At 44.4% G+C, this 17700-nt stretch overlaps 1 protein-coding gene and 1 long non-coding RNA gene across 4 annotated transcripts in view; both read left to right on the forward strand.

Moving 5' to 3' along the window:
• Positions 1-2471: 2471 nt before the first annotated feature.
• LOC308595346 lies at positions 2472-13022 on the forward strand. The gene is made up of 2 exons (XR_014011997.1): positions 2472-11496; positions 11856-13022. It is a non-coding gene; the product is annotated as an uncharacterized lncRNA (long non-coding RNA).
• A 1959-nt stretch (positions 13023-14981) lies between these two features.
• The window catches only part of MANBA (mannosidase beta), a 63390-nt gene continuing 60671 nt past the window's right edge, over positions 14982-17700 (forward strand). For 2 of the 3 annotated variants that reach the window (XR_014011994.1, XM_081209340.1), the window contains exon 1: positions 14982-16094. Coding sequence is in view for 2 of the 3 variants with exons in the window: in XM_081209340.1 (XP_081065466.1) it covers positions 15897-16094 (198 nt within the window). In the remaining variant the exon portion in view is untranslated. The remainder of the gene's footprint in view (positions 16095-17700) is intronic. The other variant, XM_081209341.1, reaches the window with a different exon arrangement.

Genomic DNA, 17700 nt, shown 5'->3' on the forward strand with positions numbered 1-17700 from the left:
TGGTTCCGATTTCTGTTAGTATTATGGGCTTAAGTTGTGTAGGCACATTTTCTCCTGGTCTGCATTGAAGAGACTAAGGTAGGATGGACAACTGCTTCACACTGCAGGTGGTCATAGCATTTTTTATTGCTCCCCTAATAATTATTTTTTCAGTCACCTCTAGAAATGGAAAGTTGGCATGAAGGGAGCTAGCTGGTTTAGAACCCGAGTTCTAGTCTTATTTGCAGGCAAGCCTTTACATAGGGGCAGTATATTAAAAATGGTATTCTGTGCCTGTTGCATCCTTACTATTACCTGAATGTGTAAGACGAGGCCTCTGATCAATGAACAAAAATACTAAAAGCAATAGGTAAGCAGCAGTTGTGAAGCTCTTTGTGGCAATCTCAGCCTTCTTTACTCTAATGATTTCAGGGTCATGTATACGGGGAGTTGCATAGTAACACTAGCTTTCCAAAGGTCATCTGAGCAATATCATAGGGATAGGGTGGGGATGAATTTAGAAGGCTTCACTGCAACATACTGACAGGTCACATCAGTTTGGGTGCCCATACACGTCACACCTTAGGGTTACCATCTTGGCAGCAGGAATTTCTCTTGCCTACGATGGCAGTCTCATTTAAAATTGACCAAATAGTTTTTTAGATATTTCCATAGGTCTTGGTTCATCCTGTGAATTGATTGTTCTGTCTCCTAGAAGTAGCTTGGCAGAGTCCAACAGCCTTTTTCTAGATACGCCTAAATTACCAAAACCATGCAACTTACACGAGTGAGCTATCCTTTTATCCTTTTATATCCTTTTACCTGCAAAGAAAAGAAAAGGCATGCCACAATCCTCTAGGTACTAATTAATTTGATTGATCTTGGCCTTAAAAGCTAACTACTGCCTGGCTTTTAAGCATTTCATATTGGCATGAGTTTGCTTAGAGCACTGATAATTATTAAGGGTGTGTGATATCTAGTGTGGTGGCCTAAAATGAGCTCTGTAGTCTTGATTTCAACTGATCAGGGATTAGCGCTAATATTTATTGTAGTGTCTGTCTGATTTTTCTTTTACTACTACTATAGCATTGACTTTTTAGGAGAGGACAATGAAGGGACTATTTAACACGCCAGCATTTTCTATTTTCTACACAGACTATTTCTGTGTGAATTAAACACCAAAATGCAAACCCATCTCTATCCACCTTTTTATTCAAGCACAATCCAATTTCTGTCTTTGATCTTCATAATTTAATCGGATCATGCACTTCGTCGGGGGGGGGGGGAGTAAAGATGGACCTGAAAACCTGCAACGTTTAAAATGTCCACTGGAAAGAAAATTGCACGCCAGAACTGATTTAAGGGGAAATGGCCTTCCATAGCAAGGAAGAGCCTCCTTCATATGCATATCTGAAGTTGCATTGCAGTCTTGAATTAGTGGCATAAACAAATTCTGTTTAGAAAGTGAGTTTAAAAACAAACGAACCATCTGTACACATTAGTTTATTGCTTCCTCCTACAAGATGGCATTTGAATTCTGAAGAGACACTGCATGGCTGGGGAGCCCTGGTCCTTCATTCTAAAGTGTTGTGAACTCAGGTATCCACTGAGTGGGATTATAAAGAACTTCGGCACATCTTCAGAGGCATTCTATTACTACTTAACATGCTCTGTTACTGAGGCTAGCTGTTAAAATCCAGTTCAGGTTTTCCAGCAGAAACCTGGTAACCTTCGAACCAAATTTAGGCACTGAATATTTGGTATGTGAACTACTTCCAGCTCACCTCTGTGTCTTTATGCACATTGCTTGAAAATGGCAAATGGTTAAAGGAAATGTTTGGCGGCTGCTATGGAATACCACTGTTTAAGGACAATGTGTTTTATCGGGGAACAAAAGCACTGGTGAAATAAGCAGTGCAGGAACTATTGACTCTGTTCGTTTTTTACTTGTAGAATACAGAGTGAACACTAATGACTTTGAAAACAGCTTGTATCTGTGATTTGCATTTGACTTTTTTAAAAAACCACACCACCTGCTACTTTAGAAGACTTGAACCTCTGGCTTCATAAAATGGAGAGTGAGAAATGGAAATGATTGCACTCTGTAAATCAGAGAGAAGGAAGCTATTTAGGTGACTAGGGGCAAGATCCAGGCAAACTTAAGTCCAATTAAATCCCAGTAATATCAACTATTTCAAAATCAGTAAGAATTAAATTTCCTTTGCTGGGGTTAAATTGTGGCCTGTGAGTAAAGGAACAATTGAGTGAAATGATTCTATAGATCTCAGATGAAAGTTGCAAGCAATCTTTGTAGCTTTCTGAAGTTGCACCAAAAGACTAATAATAATAAAATAATAATAATAATAATATTTATACTCCGCCCATGTGGCTGGCCCATTAAGCAGCTTATTGCTTGCTCTATAATAGATGGAATTTGATTTTTATTTAGTGTGCCACCAGCCCCCCCCCCAATTAACATAGCTGTTTTTTGAATTTCCTCCCAAAATAGTGGGGGAATTCAGCTTGGGTAAATTTGGTTCTGCCATAGAGTTATAAAGTTTTATTGCCTTCGCTTGAGAAGAGTGGTTTTGAACATTACACAGCAATGGAAATGATGATTCAGTGGATGATGAATGTTTTGGGTGCCATTGTATCTGAAGTGGGGAAAGCCTGGTGAAATTTGTAAGTTCTAGAGGAATGTATAACTCACACATCCCATTGTAGATGGACTTTGGTTTCTGTTTTGGAAGTTCTATGGAAATACAAGAGCAAGGATACATCAGTCTCCCGCTGTTAGAATCTCTATAAGAACTGAAGCAGCTCTGAAAGTTTGGTTTATCCTTTCTTCTGTACACCATAAAAAGCTTGTGAGTAAATTGAGTTCAGACTGAGGCCTATCCAAAGTTTCATAAGCAGCCTGTGAATGGATCTTTATTCATATTTAGGGACAGGAAGGAGTTTTCCCTTCAGTCACTGTGAGTGACTCATTCTTAGGGTGGTTCCTTTGCTAGCTTTCTTTTTCCTATGGTATGTTGTTTAGCTCACTTGCATAAAGTACCTGGATTATGTTATTCAACTGTTCTGGCATGGGATGCCTTATTTAGTCATCCTGGTCACTCTGTCCCACTGTAGTCAAGGAGATCAAGGTAATCTGTAGCTGGTTCAGCGTGGAGAGTAGGAGTGTTGCTCCTGGCAGGGTATGAGAAGAGAGAGAGATAAAAGAAATCTAGAGTGATATTCAAATCATTTGTTCTGTTAGAACAAGGATTTACCCTGAAACTCCTCCTTTCCGTGTGTGCATCCTGCAGCCTCCCCAAATCTTGATTCAGAGGGTTGTGCAGATTGTTGTGCAAGCAGATGCTTTGGATACAACCCATAGTTCCTCTGCCAGAAAAGCAAAGTTTTACTGGCTGACTATAGTCATATCCCAGTATTCAGAATGTGGCTTAAACATACGAGGAGAGGAGCACGTGCTTGAATGTGCTGGGTCCCCCTCCATCCTCATTGGCCTCCATGTTTTCAAGGGTATCTGTTTCCACAAGAGAACCCACTTGTACATGTGAAGGCTCCCTGTCCGATTTTACAGGATTCCAAAATGTGTGACAGCTTGAATGAATAGAGGAGGCTTCCCTGTTGCAGAAAGTTGCCCATGAATATGCGGGGGGTAGGTGGCTTTGAGGCAATGGGAGGAGTTTGTGTGCTGGTGCACACCCTCCCCTTCTTGTGTTTCATATTTGGAAAGCCTGAATAGGACTTCTCTGTTGTAGAACCAGAGTCTGCTATGCAGCCCTACGTTCAAATGTATGGTTTGGGGCCCCTTTACACATTGCATTTTCTTTTTTCTTTTTTCTTTTTTAAGAAACGAAATATTTAAGTTGAAACTTAAAGGGTTGTAGCCAGTGCTAGCCCTACTCAGAGTAAACCCACTGAAGTTAACAGACGCAACTAACTTGGGTTCATTACTTTCAGTAGCGCATCGTTGGGTACAACCCAAAATCTATGAAATGTGAATATGATGCCAGGAGTTTGGCAATATAGGTATTACACAGGTTGCATGTGGTTTCCAATTGTATGTACACTTGGTAGCCAACTCTGTTGTGTAATGTGTGAAAGGACCTTGACAGGGAGAGAATCCTGTCATGATACTGAATTGGGTGATAAGTTTCCACTGCATCAGCTTGCAGCTCTTAACTCTCCCTCGGCTACCTTTTGATTGTTGTGAAATGCTCTTTTGGGAAACTAACTGAGCAAACCACTTCCTGTGTGAGATTCTTTGGTTTCAAAATCAAACAAGGCAAACCTTTTTAAGTAACCAGTTACATTCCATTAGTTTCATTTTGCATTGAACAGCACAAGGATGGGACTGTGAACTGGATATCATGCTCTTTAATTCTGTTTGCTCCTGGATTGTGGTCATTAAAACAGGAAAGAAGCAAAGACTTGCTCATTTATTACTAACCTTACTGACTGAGCAGTAGGAAAGGGGCAGTACTTTAGTCTAGTGTAAGCACTGAGGGACGCGGGTGGCACTGTGGTTTAAACCACAGAGCCTAGGGCTTGCTGATCAGAAGGTTGGCGGTTCAAATCCCTGCGACAGGGTGAGTTCCCGTTGCTCAGTCCAAGCTCCTGCCAACCTAGCAGTTCAAAAGCACGTCAAAGTGCAAGTAGATAAATAGGTACCACTCTGGCGGGAAGGTAAATGGTGTTTCCGTGCGCTGCTCTGGTTTGCCAGAAGCGGCTTAGTCATGCTGGCCACATGACCTGGATGCTGTCTGCGGACAAACGCCGGCTCCCTCGGCCAGTAAAGCGAGATGAGCGCCGCAACCCCAGAGTCGTTTGCGACTGGACTTAACAAGTCAGGGGTCCCTTTACCTTTAAGCACTGAAGTAGCTGTGACTTAGAAATGGATTCTGGGTCATAGCATGCAAATGAACATCAAAGGTCATTCTGCTTTCTCATGGTATCTTCCTGGAACATCTAAGGGAAGTGGGGCTTGTGTCATAGTGGTTCTGCTTCTACCTCCAGGGCATTTTCCAGAAAATAGCCATGAGAGGCTACTGTTGGGCCATGGGAGTTGTCCTGTGATGTCTTGCAGAGTTTGAACTTGTCTCCCAAACTATTTCAAATCAGTTGGGAAGCCACTGAGGGCTGTTGTTTAGGTATTTGGAGTGAGGTGTGACTAATATGTGGAAGACGCCCAGCTCTGTCTCTCTGTACCATTTGAATTGGGAGAGGTGATTGAGGTATTAGGTGATGGGCTGGCTGTGAGCCAATAAACTGAAGCTGAATCCTGAAAAGATGGAGGTGTTATCTTTTCCAAGTTCTCAAGTCCTGGAGGTGAGGAGGCTGTCTGTCCTGGATGGGATTGAACTCTCCTGGAAGGAGCAGGCTTGTAGCTTTTGGGTAAGGGGTGGCGGCGGCTTCCAGGTCAGGTGGCCTCTGAGGCTAGAAGTTCCCTTTTATTGCTATGTCTGGTTTTTCCAACTACAACTCATTTTGAACAGAAGACTTCACCATAGTACTCCATGCTGTGGTAGCTTTCCGATTGGATTATTGCAATGCGCTCTTTGTGGGGCTGCCCTTGAAGATGACTCAGAAACTTCAATTGGTCCAAAATGCAATGGCCATACTGGCTGGGCTTCCATTTAAAACTCAGATAACCCCTGTTTTGAAACAACTGCAGTGGTTGCCAGTTCATTTCTGAACTCAATTCAAGAAACCCACACTATTATTAGAATTATTATTAGTAGTATACTGCCCTTCACCCGCAGATTTCAGGGCAGTTGACAACATGAACATAAACATGAACACTAGTGTTTAAAGCCCTAAATGACTTAGGCCTCAAATACCTGAAAGACCACCTTCCTTACAGGTGTTAAGATCAGCAGGGGGAGCCCTCTTGGTCATGAGGGTCAGAAGCTCAAAGGGTGGTTGTGGTCCGGGAGAGAGTATTCTTTATGGCAACCCCAAAATTAAGGAATTCCCGCCCCTCAGAGCTGTGTCTGGCACCTTCATTATGCAGCTTTTGTTGTTTGCTGGAGGTGCACCTGACCTTTGACATTTTTGAGAATACATTTTTCGGGCCTACTGTAGAGTGTAATTTGTTTTGAACTATTTTCATGTTGTCTTCTGCGTTGTTGTGACTGGTTCTGGGACCTTGTGGTGAAGAGTGGGTAGTAATAATACTTCCAGCTTAAGAGAAGATTGCATCGAAGCAGACACTTAGAATTGCAGATATAACTGCCAAGACGAACTCCCATTTGAGAACTCTGATCCGAAGGCACATGAGACCACCACTTTGCTGAAGCTAAGTGGGTCTGGGTCTGGTCTGCTCTGTGGTTCTTGGTTGGACGGCTGCGTGGGAACCACAAGTCTGCCGCTTTGGATTCCATGACAGAAGGAAAGCAGGGTTTAAACGTAAGTAAGTAGATATTTCTGTTGGTACAATTTCATGCTAGTATGGGCTCTGTCCCTACAGATCTAGCAGGATGTGTTGCAAGGATCAAACATGCTTATAATAGCAGTGCTGCAGTGCTGGATATAGGTGGGGGGAATTGTTTGCTAGAATTCCCACACCTTCATAATGTGTTTCTCAAGAGCTCCAAAACCACGCAAAAAACTATTACTGCCTACCTGTTCCACATTATTGCTTGTGAGAAACATTTCAGCGAAAGAGTAAGACTTCACATGAATGAAGTGTAAAAAAGCTACCTTATATACCAAGTCCAGTGATTTTTTCATCTGGCCTGGCACTTGCTCTCCAAGGCTTCAGGTGCAGATCTTTCCACCCCCTACTACCTGATCCTTTTTTTCATAATGGAGATGTTGGGGGTTGAACTTGGGAGACAATATGTGCTTGCCACCGAACTCTGATTCTGGCACAGAATTCCCCCAAGCTGCTGTTGTCTCCAGCCCCAGCCCAAACATAACCATTTTTTTGGGGGGGGGGCAGGAGATCTTGTTTATGCATTGCACAGACAGCCTCTTGCCACCATGGCTCCTATGTAAATTAAAATGGGTGGGTGGGCGGGCAGAGAATGTTCCCCACAAGATAGGTATGACAGGTGTTTATTAACTTCAGTGTCTGAGTGTTTGTGTTTTTATCCACATTGCTTTGGGAATACTCGCTGTACATTTTGCACAATGCTTAAGGTTCATGCACTGTCAGTGGGGTTTGTTGCAGTTGCCTTCTGAATTTGTTTTGCCCTCCCAGTTGCTCCCCCAGACACCCATGTGTGTGAATATATTACCTGCCAACTTTGAAAAATCTTAGTGGACTCTAGTTCACAAAAGCTTATGCCACAACAAATGTGCTCTAGTTCCACAAGACTTTTTTGTTTTTCCTGCAACAGTAGCCCCTCTTGCAATTAACACAGTGCTAGGAAATCTGATATATAAGCTAATCGCCAAATGGTGCCTTAAACCTAGGTTGCGGTCGCCACAACAGAATGTCTAGGTGCCTTTTTTGCAGTGAGGTTTATTATTATTAATTTCATCTCTATTCTGCTTTATATTTTAAAGAAAAAAAATCTAAAAGCAGTTTACCACACATTAAAACATAAATTAAAACAACCCAGAATAAAACAAATTTAAGCTTCAAGGGAAATACTTCAGATCCTTCTCTAAGCGACATTTTTCTTTCCCTGTATTTATTTATCTACTTAATATAGCTGCCCCTTAGCAGAATTACTCTAGGAAGCCGGTGTGGTGTAGTGGTTAGAGTGTCGGAATAGGACCTGAAAGATCAGGGTTCAAATCCGCACTCAGTCATGAAGCTCACTGAGAGACCTTGGGCCAGTCATTGTAGAAATTAATTGAGGAAAGGGCTGGATAATTTTGAACACTGAATTAACAGTTTATATCTAATGGCAGTATTGCCTAGCTGCCCATTCCCACAAATTTACACAGTTAAATTTAGGCAAGCTAAATTCTTTTATCTACTGCTTTATGGGAAAGCACACAAGGAAGAAAACGATCATACTTGCAGCTGCCTGTTGTGAACAGGTGAAAAGCAATGCCAGTTTCGCTTTCTCTGCTCTCTTCTCTCCAGAAGTTCCCCCAGGCCAACTTGGTGTCATTGGAAGGTAACCAATAACTCCACAACATCTAAACAGATGACTGTGATGTCAAGATTTTTCAGGCATGTGCTTTTCAATAACATAATGGAACTCTTTTAACCAGACCTTCTGTTCCTTCAAGGCAGTGGTACCTTGAAGTGATCCATTAGGGTGAATGGGGTGCTGTCCCACTAACCTCAGTCTGCTCCCAGCCAGCCCTCACTTGTCTGACTTCTTACAGCTGTCAGCTTCCTCTTCCTTAGTTTCCATATTTCCCTTGTAGAACTCAGCAGGAAAGCTGTAGTGGCTATTGGCTCCATCTCCCTTCTATTGGCCCTCCTGCCTTCTGCTCTACTAGTCCTGGTTGAACATCAGCCAGCACTGCTTCAAGCTGTTCAGGATAGATTGTATGGAATCTCAGCCTGCCCCTCGCTTTCTCTTTCTCCCCTTCCATTCCTCCCTCCCAATGCTTGGCTCCAGTTGGCTGTTTTGTGCAGTTTCCAGAAAAAGGCAGCCCCACACAAAACATTTTACTCGGTGAAATTGATGATCCACAACAACATGGCATGGCTGTGGCTCCAGAAGAGATTGCAGTTTGTGCATTGGCTGAAGTTGGAGAAAGCCATACTGAGCCATAGAGGCCAATCAAATGAGAAAGTTCAAACCAGGAATACTACACAATTGTAAATCTGATCCTAATGGCATCTCTCAACTTGTTAGAATACAGTTTATTGACTCTCATCCAGTCTTACTGAACCGTTATGCCAGTTCAACACTTGAATTGGATGAAAAAGAGGACTGCCTGCATATTGATGATGCCTCACTCCAAATTGCCGGATGAGCTCACTCAGTTTTGTGTAGATGTTAAAAACCATAGGCTACATGAAGGAATCCTGTGACAGCTCCTTAGCGTAAATGCTGAACATCTGAGCCGTAGCCACCAGGTACCACTTTCTAAATTGGGTGTCCAAGTACGAACAGAGCCATGGTAAGTGTTGGCATCCTTCGGGGGTCAGGAAGCCAGCTGGCTAGCCCCCAGTTGGATCATGCCCTTCCAGCTGTGACAATCCCCCAATCTCTGGTGCGACGTAAATCAGCGACTCAGCCTTCGAAGCCTGAGCACACTATATCAGCAGAGTATACTGGGCAAACAGAAGTGGCGTGAGGCTTGTGGAAACATATGAACAAGCTACAGATTTATTAAGCATAAATCAGGACAAAGAAAACATGTCTCTCCTTCGTCTCCTCAGAGAGAGAGTAAAAAACAACAGCTATACACAATGGAGGTTCGCAGCAAACTGTGCTGGTATGTAAACAGACATGTGACATGTAACAATCCCATGTCTGCTGCTTAAGGTGGAATGGAATTTTCCAACAGTAAGATCATGTGCCTAGCTTCCAACCCAGACGACTTATTTTGAAGTTTACTGTTGTCAGTGGCAAGAGTCGCCAATGTTGGACTACAACTTCCATCATCCTTGACCATCTCAAGTTGATGGGAATTGTAGTCTAACAAAATTGTAAGGGCACCACCTTAACCACCTCTGGTCAATGGTATCAAAATCACTGAAAAGTCCCCAAGAATGAGCAGGGCTGTAGTTCCAATGTTCTATAATCATTGGATATCCACTGGACAGCCCAAGGCAATAATGAAGTCTAAAGCCCAACTGAAACTGATCTGGATAATCAGCCCTACAGAGTGGAATAGCACTGTGCCCAGACATGGATTATTGGGGTAATAAAAATCCTCCAGCAAGAAAGTGAATACCATGATACCCATAATAATCTAAGCAAGGAATGACAAAGAGCAATGCAGGAGGAAAGCCTGTTCTCTCTGGCTAATGAAAATCTTATCAATCTTCTTTCTGTGACTTCATCAAGCATTTTCTTCATCTATTAAAGCTTAGTATTGCAACTACAGTGGCTAGAAAGCTATGGTGAAGACAGAAGTTACCGTTTTAAATAACTTCAGCCAATCTCCAGGGTTAAGCTGCACAAAATCCAGATCTTTTTTGCTGTGTATCATGCTGATCAGCCACACTGTTGATACCACCTATATACGGTACCTTTTCCTAATTTCCTGGATTTTTTTTTATTCCTCTAAATCTCCCTTTTAGATAAGTTTATGACTGAAGGGATACATGTGTGGCTTAAAAGCTTTATAATTTTACAGCATTTGTGAACTACCAAGTAGGTGAACGGTTTCTGGGTGGCAAACTACAATTTGTATGCATAATTACAAACTAGCAAATATACGATCACAATTTTAAAGGTAAAACCATTGCCACCAAACTGTGTAACAAATGAATTGAAAATATCTGGGAAGCTAAAAAGGTCTTTGTCAGAAGGACACCAGGTGAGCTTTTCTGGGGATGACATTCCATAACTGCTGCCACCGTAGGAAAGTCCCTCTCTTCCATCGGACCTCTGAGAAGCTGGGGTGGGGGGTGGAGTTTGAATCACTGATAGTCACATCTATCTTTCTGGTTGCAAAACTAAACTCTCCCTGTGGCTGAGAAATTGACCGTAAGCTCTTTCCCTCCACTGTCTCTATCACCTTTATTTTTAAAGCTGAGATTCCCAGGAACCTAAATTCTCACCAACCCAAACCAATTGTGTGTAGTGTGGTGTAGTGGTTAAGAGCAGTTTGATTCCCCGCTCCTCCACATGCAGCTGTTGGGTGACCTTGGGCTAGTCACACTTCTTTGAAGTCTCTCAGCCCCTCTCACCTCACAGAGTGTTTGTTGTGGGGGAGGAAGGGAAAGGAGAATGTTAGCCACTTTGAGACTCCTTAGGGTAGTGATAAAGCAGGATATCAAATCCAAACTCCTCTTCTTCTTGCTGTACTTTGGCGTGGTAGTAATGAAATTGTGAAATCAGGCACAGCCCTACGGATGTGACGTTCACCACCAGATCTCTCCCTACATATGGCGCTGGGGGTTAAACCACAGAGCCTAGGACTTGCCGATCAGAAGGTCGGCAGTTTGAATCCCCGTGATGGGGTGAACTCCCGTTCTTGGTCCCTGTTCCTGCCAACCTAGCAGTTCAGAAGCACGTCAAAGTGCAAGTAGATAAATAGGTACCGCTCTGGCGGGAAGGTAAACGACGTTTCCGTGAGCTGCTCTGGTTCACCAGAAGCAGCTTAGTCATGCTAGTCACATGACCCGGAAGCTGTACGCCGGCTCCCTCGGCCAATAAAGCAAGATGAGCACCACAACCCCAGAGTCGGTCACGACTGGACCTAATGGTCAGGGGTCCCTTTACCTTTAATGAAATTGTGAAATCAGGCACAGCCCTACGGATGTGACATTCACCGCCAGATCTCTCCCTACATGTGTAAAAATGCACATTAGTTCAGGAGCAGAGCTATCATTCTGTCCACAAAATATATGTCAGCGGGCATTAAATGGGTGCTGTTGGCTTTTTTGTGTGTGTCTTCCATACTGAGGGGGAAATGATAGTACAGTGGTGCCCCGCAAGACGAATGCCTCGCAAGACGGAAAACTCGCTAGACGAAAGAGTTTTCCGTTTTGGAGGTGCTTCGCAAAACGAATCTCCTATGGACTTGCTTCGCAAGACGAAAATGTCTTGCGAGTTGCTGCGGGGTTTTTTCCTCCCCCCCCTTTTTCTAAGCCGCTAAGCCGCTTATCAGCTGATCCGATCAGCAGATAAGCCGCTAAAAGCCGCTAATAGCGCTAATCCTCTAATCCGTCAATGGGCTTGCTTCGCAAGACGAAAAAACCGCTAGACGAAGAGAATCACGGAACGGATTCTTTTCGTCTTGCGAGGCACCACTGTAATAGATTTGTTTCTACTGAGTAAAAGGTTGGTGCGGTGCCCATCTATTTCTGTCCAGGAGGGCAGTAGCAGTTGTCTCAAACCACTTGCACCATCTCTTTCAAGCTTCGCCGGGGAAAGTAGTGCTGGCTTTTCTGGTAGTAATCTAATACGAAACTGCTGCTGATCAACTGAAAAATTCTGCAGCAATCACATGCTGGTAGGAAGCCATGGGTAAAAAGTTTCTACTTTGTTTTCCGTGAGCATCCCAACATTCTCTTGGCCAATTCACACAACAGGAAGTTGGGACTTTTTAAATTTTCACCCATGCTGTGTTTTTGTGATTGACTTGTCTGAATGAACTTTGCTTACATTGGCAAATTCCCACAGAAGCAGAGCAGCAATGTGGTGCGTATCTAACAAGCATCGAAAGTTAGCCAAAACATAGGCACGGTTTATGACTGTATTGATGCTTTTTATTTTATTCTGAGGAGCCCCTCTAAATGAAGCCACCTCAGTAAATACGATGTACTTTACAAATGGAAATTCAGCCCATTTGGGGGTTTGATCGCAGCCGAGCACAAATGCTGGATGAGTCTTTTCTCCTGGAAATGTTTCATTTTTTAAAAAATTCAAAGGCTACAGGAATCTGGGCTGACGATGGATGAAAGTGCTGGCAACGGAAAATGTCAGCTTTGAAGCTTTTCCCACTGTATTTGTTCACTTTGAAATGGGTTGGGTTGATTTTAATACTATTTAACATTTATAAAGTTGCTTGGATGTAAGCTGTCAAAAAGCACTTGCTATATACTGTCGGAATTTACAGTAGATGGGATTTTCTGATAAGGTGGTGCTGGGATAATTTTTTTTTTAAGCAATGGCACATTCCTCCTCCTTTACAGCTTAGCAAATAGTATTGGGGAAATGTAACTGTACAGGCGACCCTATCCCTGTAGAGGGAAACTGAAATTTATATGAAACAGTATGGTGTTGACCTTTCTTATACTTACCCAGTCACTTCACTCTTTCACAATGGGCCTTTTATGTCTGTAGTTCCATTCTAGATACCTTACAGCTCTGGGAAGCTTTAAAATTGGGAGATCCCCCTTCCTTATCACTTAGAAAGCAGCACATTTCCTGCTTGGCACGTTTTGACTATTAACTTATACTGCTGTGACCTGTATGGATTATTAAATACTTCCCTATTTATATTGCTTTGCACCAGTTTGTGTGTTTATCAGCATTTTAGCTCTAATCCATCCTAGGGCATGGGCATGGCAGGGTGGAGAACCACCTTCAACCAGCAGGCTGGATCAAAAACTTGCCAAGCTTCCATCTAACAAATGAGTGGAGACAGCCGCCTGTCAATCACTTTGCATCATATGACATCAGATGCATCCAATCCTTGCTGAAAGCAGTGGGATTGTGTTCAGTGCCAGATTTAAACAGGAAGCCCACCAGCAAAGGAACACTTGGGCATGTACACACTAAGCTGTGTGTTCTGTGACAACTGTGGTTGCCATGTCTAATGTCATGTGGCTACTCAGAACTGCCTAGCAGGCTAAACTGGGTGGCTTAGCACCCCCAGTAAGGGGTGGCCCAATAAGGCTGGAGGTTCTTCACTACTGCCGTATACAGCAAGTGGTGTACCACTGGACCACAGATGGGGGTTTGTTGGCATCTTTCTGCCTCAAGAGACAATGGAGTGTTCCTCCAGGGGTGACGTCAAACTGCATTAGCAGCACTGAACTGACCTCCCCAGAGTGCAAGCCTGAGCAGTGTGTATGGAGGTTCTGGGCCACCTAGATGGCAAGATTCCCCTCTTGGTCTTGCTGATGTGGTCCAAAGGAAAGCAGAGCAATGTATTTGGCACCGGCTTGGCTGCAGGAGTTGCCGGAAGGAGGTGTACAAGGTGGCATCTAACCATCTTAGGGACTCCACTCTGGATTTGTGTAGGGCTTACTCCAGGGGTCGGCAACCTAAGGCTCATGGGTCAGAAGTGGCCCATGGAGGCCATTTAACCAGCCCACAAGCCACCCGTTCAGTGAGTCCCCGTGCACTGGCTAAACCAGCACAGCACGGGAGCTCTTTCACAGCTCCGGAAATAGCTTCTGCGCATGTCCAGATGCCAGAAATCACATCTGCACACGTCTGCAGCGCTGAAAATCGCTTCTGTGCATGCACGATTTTCGGCATCTGCGCATGCACAGAAGTGATTTCTGGTGCCACAGACATGCACAGATGTGATTTCTGGCATCGTGCTGTGCTGGCCCGGCCCACGGAGGATCTCCGTGGGAGTGATCCGGCCCATGCCCGGTAAGCCTTGCCAACCCCTGGCTTACTGCACTGCCTTTTCTCCCAAAGACGTCACACAAGGCAGCAGGTATGGATTGTTTATCAGGATTTACTCCCAAAGTCTTTCTCATGAATGAGGACAGCTGCAAGGCAATGGAGGTTAGGTTCAGAGGTTTCCTTCTCTTGGACGGGGGTTTACACTTCTGGAAATTGCCCCACAAACAATATACAAGGCCTGAACACAAAAGTTTGTTATATGTACCTTCCAAAAGTGTTTTTTTGGAAATAGATCAAGTCCAAAGCCCATGAAATGCAAGAGACACAGTCCATGCGCATAACAAATCTGCAATGCAGCGTATTTAAAGATAAGCAGCACAGTAACCATTGATGACAGCTTTTGCTTTACTACATTAACACCTGTAATGGGAGAGAAGATTCTTTTCTCACTTAAGTTCTAAATGAATAGAATCAAATCTGTTTGAAAAGGATTGGGGACCTATTCTCTCTTTTAAAACTTTCCTCAGTTAGTTGTCTCATTTCCAGCTATTCTCATATTTAAAGAGCTGGTAAAAGAACAGAGCTAGCATTGAGAACCTCTCTGTGGAACTTTTACTGAACTCTCACTAACTCATGATCTTATCAAAATGTAGTATTTGCCTGTTAATAACAGAAAACATTTGCAGGAGAGTCTATGGGGTGCAAAACCTCAAGGAGCTGTGAAGGACCAAAAGAATTTGAAGGAGAGGTCAAACCTGAAACCACGTTTCATATTATTATTTTTTTGCAATTTAACGACTATCTATAGTCAACATTTCAGGGGTTAAAAAACAAACAAAATTACTATATAAGGCAATAACGAACTAAAGGCACTACACTATCATTGAATCACAAATCACTTTAAGGCAGCGAACAGGAGAAAAGAGAACTTGCGCAGCAACCAATAAATTGGAAACTGAAGGCAGAGGATTAAAATCTCCTTTAATAAATACTAGTCCCATGTGTCATAAAATGGAGGTCCATAGCGGGAGATTGCAAGCCAGTTCTTAGATGGCACTTGCGAAACGGAATACATTATCGCAGCTGCGTGATTACCTACTCCTCGTAAACACCATTTCGCGCAAACCGCATGACAGTTGACCCAAGCTCTGCAAGAGAGGAATGTGAATCCAGGAACTGACCAATTGCAGTAAGCAATGGAAGAGGTGGAGTAGAGGGCAGCCGTGCGCACCGGAGGGGCGAGGTCCTGAGTCACGGGGCGGGGGCGAAAAACCATGCAGGAAACCGATTTGGGCCAGGAAAGGGGATTGGGCAAAGTGGGGAGCAGCCAGAAGGAACTCGGATTGGGAAGGAGCGCCTTGGAGCGCACGGAAACGGTTGCTGTGTTCCTCGATTCGGGAACATGCCCAGATCAACCCTCTTGCTTTAGTTAGGGAAACGAATGGATGGGATCACACAACCACCTTTTCTTGATCGACTGCGGTCACGCGCTGCGACGGAAGATGACTTCCGCAATCTTATGTACACATCAAGAGGAAGGCAGCACGCAGGCGCGCTTCTCCCTCTGCGCAAAGGCTGCAGGGCGCACGAGAGTCTCCACCTCCGAGAACCTCTCAGCTGATCAAGGCTAACTACTTGCAGCCGCGCTTTTCAGGGAGGGGAAAAGTCCGGCAAGTCGTGCCTAGCTCCCCGGACCGAATCATCCAACTGCTTGCAGAGCTTTTGTGTTTCTCCGGCTCCGCACCGGTGGGCTTTGATCCCACCTGGCTCCCCACCTGCTTTTTGCCCAAGATGCACGCTTTTGGTCCTGCTTCTGGTTACGCGCTTTCGGTCCTGCTCCTCCTGGTTGCTTCGTGGTGGGTCGGGTCGACGGAGGTGCACAGCCTGCAGGGGAGCTGGCGGTTGAGCAACGGGAACGGCTCGCTGGTGCTGGGAGGAGATGTGCCCGGGTGCGTGCACACCGCGTTGCTCCGACACGGTCTCATCCAGGTACGATCTCGCTGGCGCTATCAGCCGACCAATCAGCTTCGACGGCGCTGGTTCGAAAGTGAGAGTGGCGGCTGCTGGATGCTACAGCGAAAGTGGAGCGAGGCGTGGTGGTTGGTTGCCATGTTTATTTGGCTATCGTTGTTGTTACAGTATTCATTTCGTTTCTAGACCGCTTTATATTTTTAAGAAAAGAAATATCACGGCGGTTTGCAACACTGTTTTCAAGGGGAAGGGCATGTGTCTATGATCCACAACAATCCTCTTAGACTGGTTCACACGTGCATACGCGCTTCACTTGATTCCTCAAGGCTCTCGGTCGGCTGCCCTGGAAAGCATTGTGTTTTAAACGTGATGTGAAGCGAGCGACAGGAATGAGATGGCTCATTCGCTACTTAAAGTAGGTACAAGTAATGGGCCTCTGGGTGCGTGCATACTACACTTATTGGAGGTCGAGTGGAACCTGAAGCAAAAAGTTGCAGTGTGCAGTGCTCTTCTTCACTGGAGCATAGGAAGAGCCCTGCTGGTTACGTAGACTAGGCATAGGCAAACTCTGCCCTCCAGATGTTTTGGGACCACAACTCCCATCATCCCTAGCTAACTGACCAGTGGTCAGGGATGATGGGAATTGTAGTCCCAAAACATCAGGAGGGCTGAGTTTGCCTATGCCTGATCTGTTTCCAAAGTCTGTATCCAAAGTATCTGTATCCAAAAAGTATCCAAAAGTATCTGTATCCAAAGCCTGTCTTATTGAAAAGAGCAGGAGCAGCTCAGCAGAGCAAAATCACTACCATGTTTTTGCACACTTCCCATTAGTTTCAGTGGGTCTTGCCCAGGAGAATAGGTGTGTGTGTTGCAACCAGAGGTCAGCAGGGAGCAACAACTAAGACAATGGTGAAAACTAGCTCAAAAACAATTGGATATGTAGGTCCGTAGCATGGTGATGCACTAGACCTGAGTGTGAAGCAAAACGGGTTGGTCAAATCATTATGTTCTCTGTTTCCCACTCCAGCCTTTTCCATTCATTCCATTATGACCATTTATGATGATAATATTTTCAGATAACTAAGTGCAGAGCTGCGCAAACCCTGGGGCTGCATGTGATCCTTGCACCAATTTCTTGCAGCCCATAGCTTTATTTTATCTGGGCAACTAGGAGGGGAAAATGGGAGGAAAGGGGTTGGTATTGCCTCCAATCCTGTCCACTTTTGTCTCTGGCCCTACCCATAGTTGTGGCTCTGGATAGATTACCCCAAAAGGAATCTCACCCGTGGAAGAAAAAAAGATGGCTTAACCCTGCTTGATTATTTTGGATCATTTGCTATTACCACATTTTATTTATCCCTTTTTGGTGCTACGCTAACTCAACCTACCAACAGACTCTATCCCAATTCACTCCCACTCCCACTCCAACCAACCACCCACCCAACTCGCAACAAACTCCTAATGAACTCTCTTTGCCCCTCCCAAAGCTGGTTTTATAGTCCCTCTGACTCCACCCCCCTGGGTCCTGATTGGGTAACCTATTTAACTATTTCACCTCCAGCACTCTCATGCATGACTCGCAATTCAGCAGTTATCTTGCAAACGAATACATGTGCGTTAAATG

This window comes from Podarcis bocagei (genome assembly GCF_964188305.1).
Source record: "Podarcis bocagei genome assembly, chromosome: 9".
Lineage (NCBI taxonomy): Eukaryota > Metazoa > Chordata > Lepidosauria > Squamata > Lacertidae > Podarcis > Podarcis bocagei.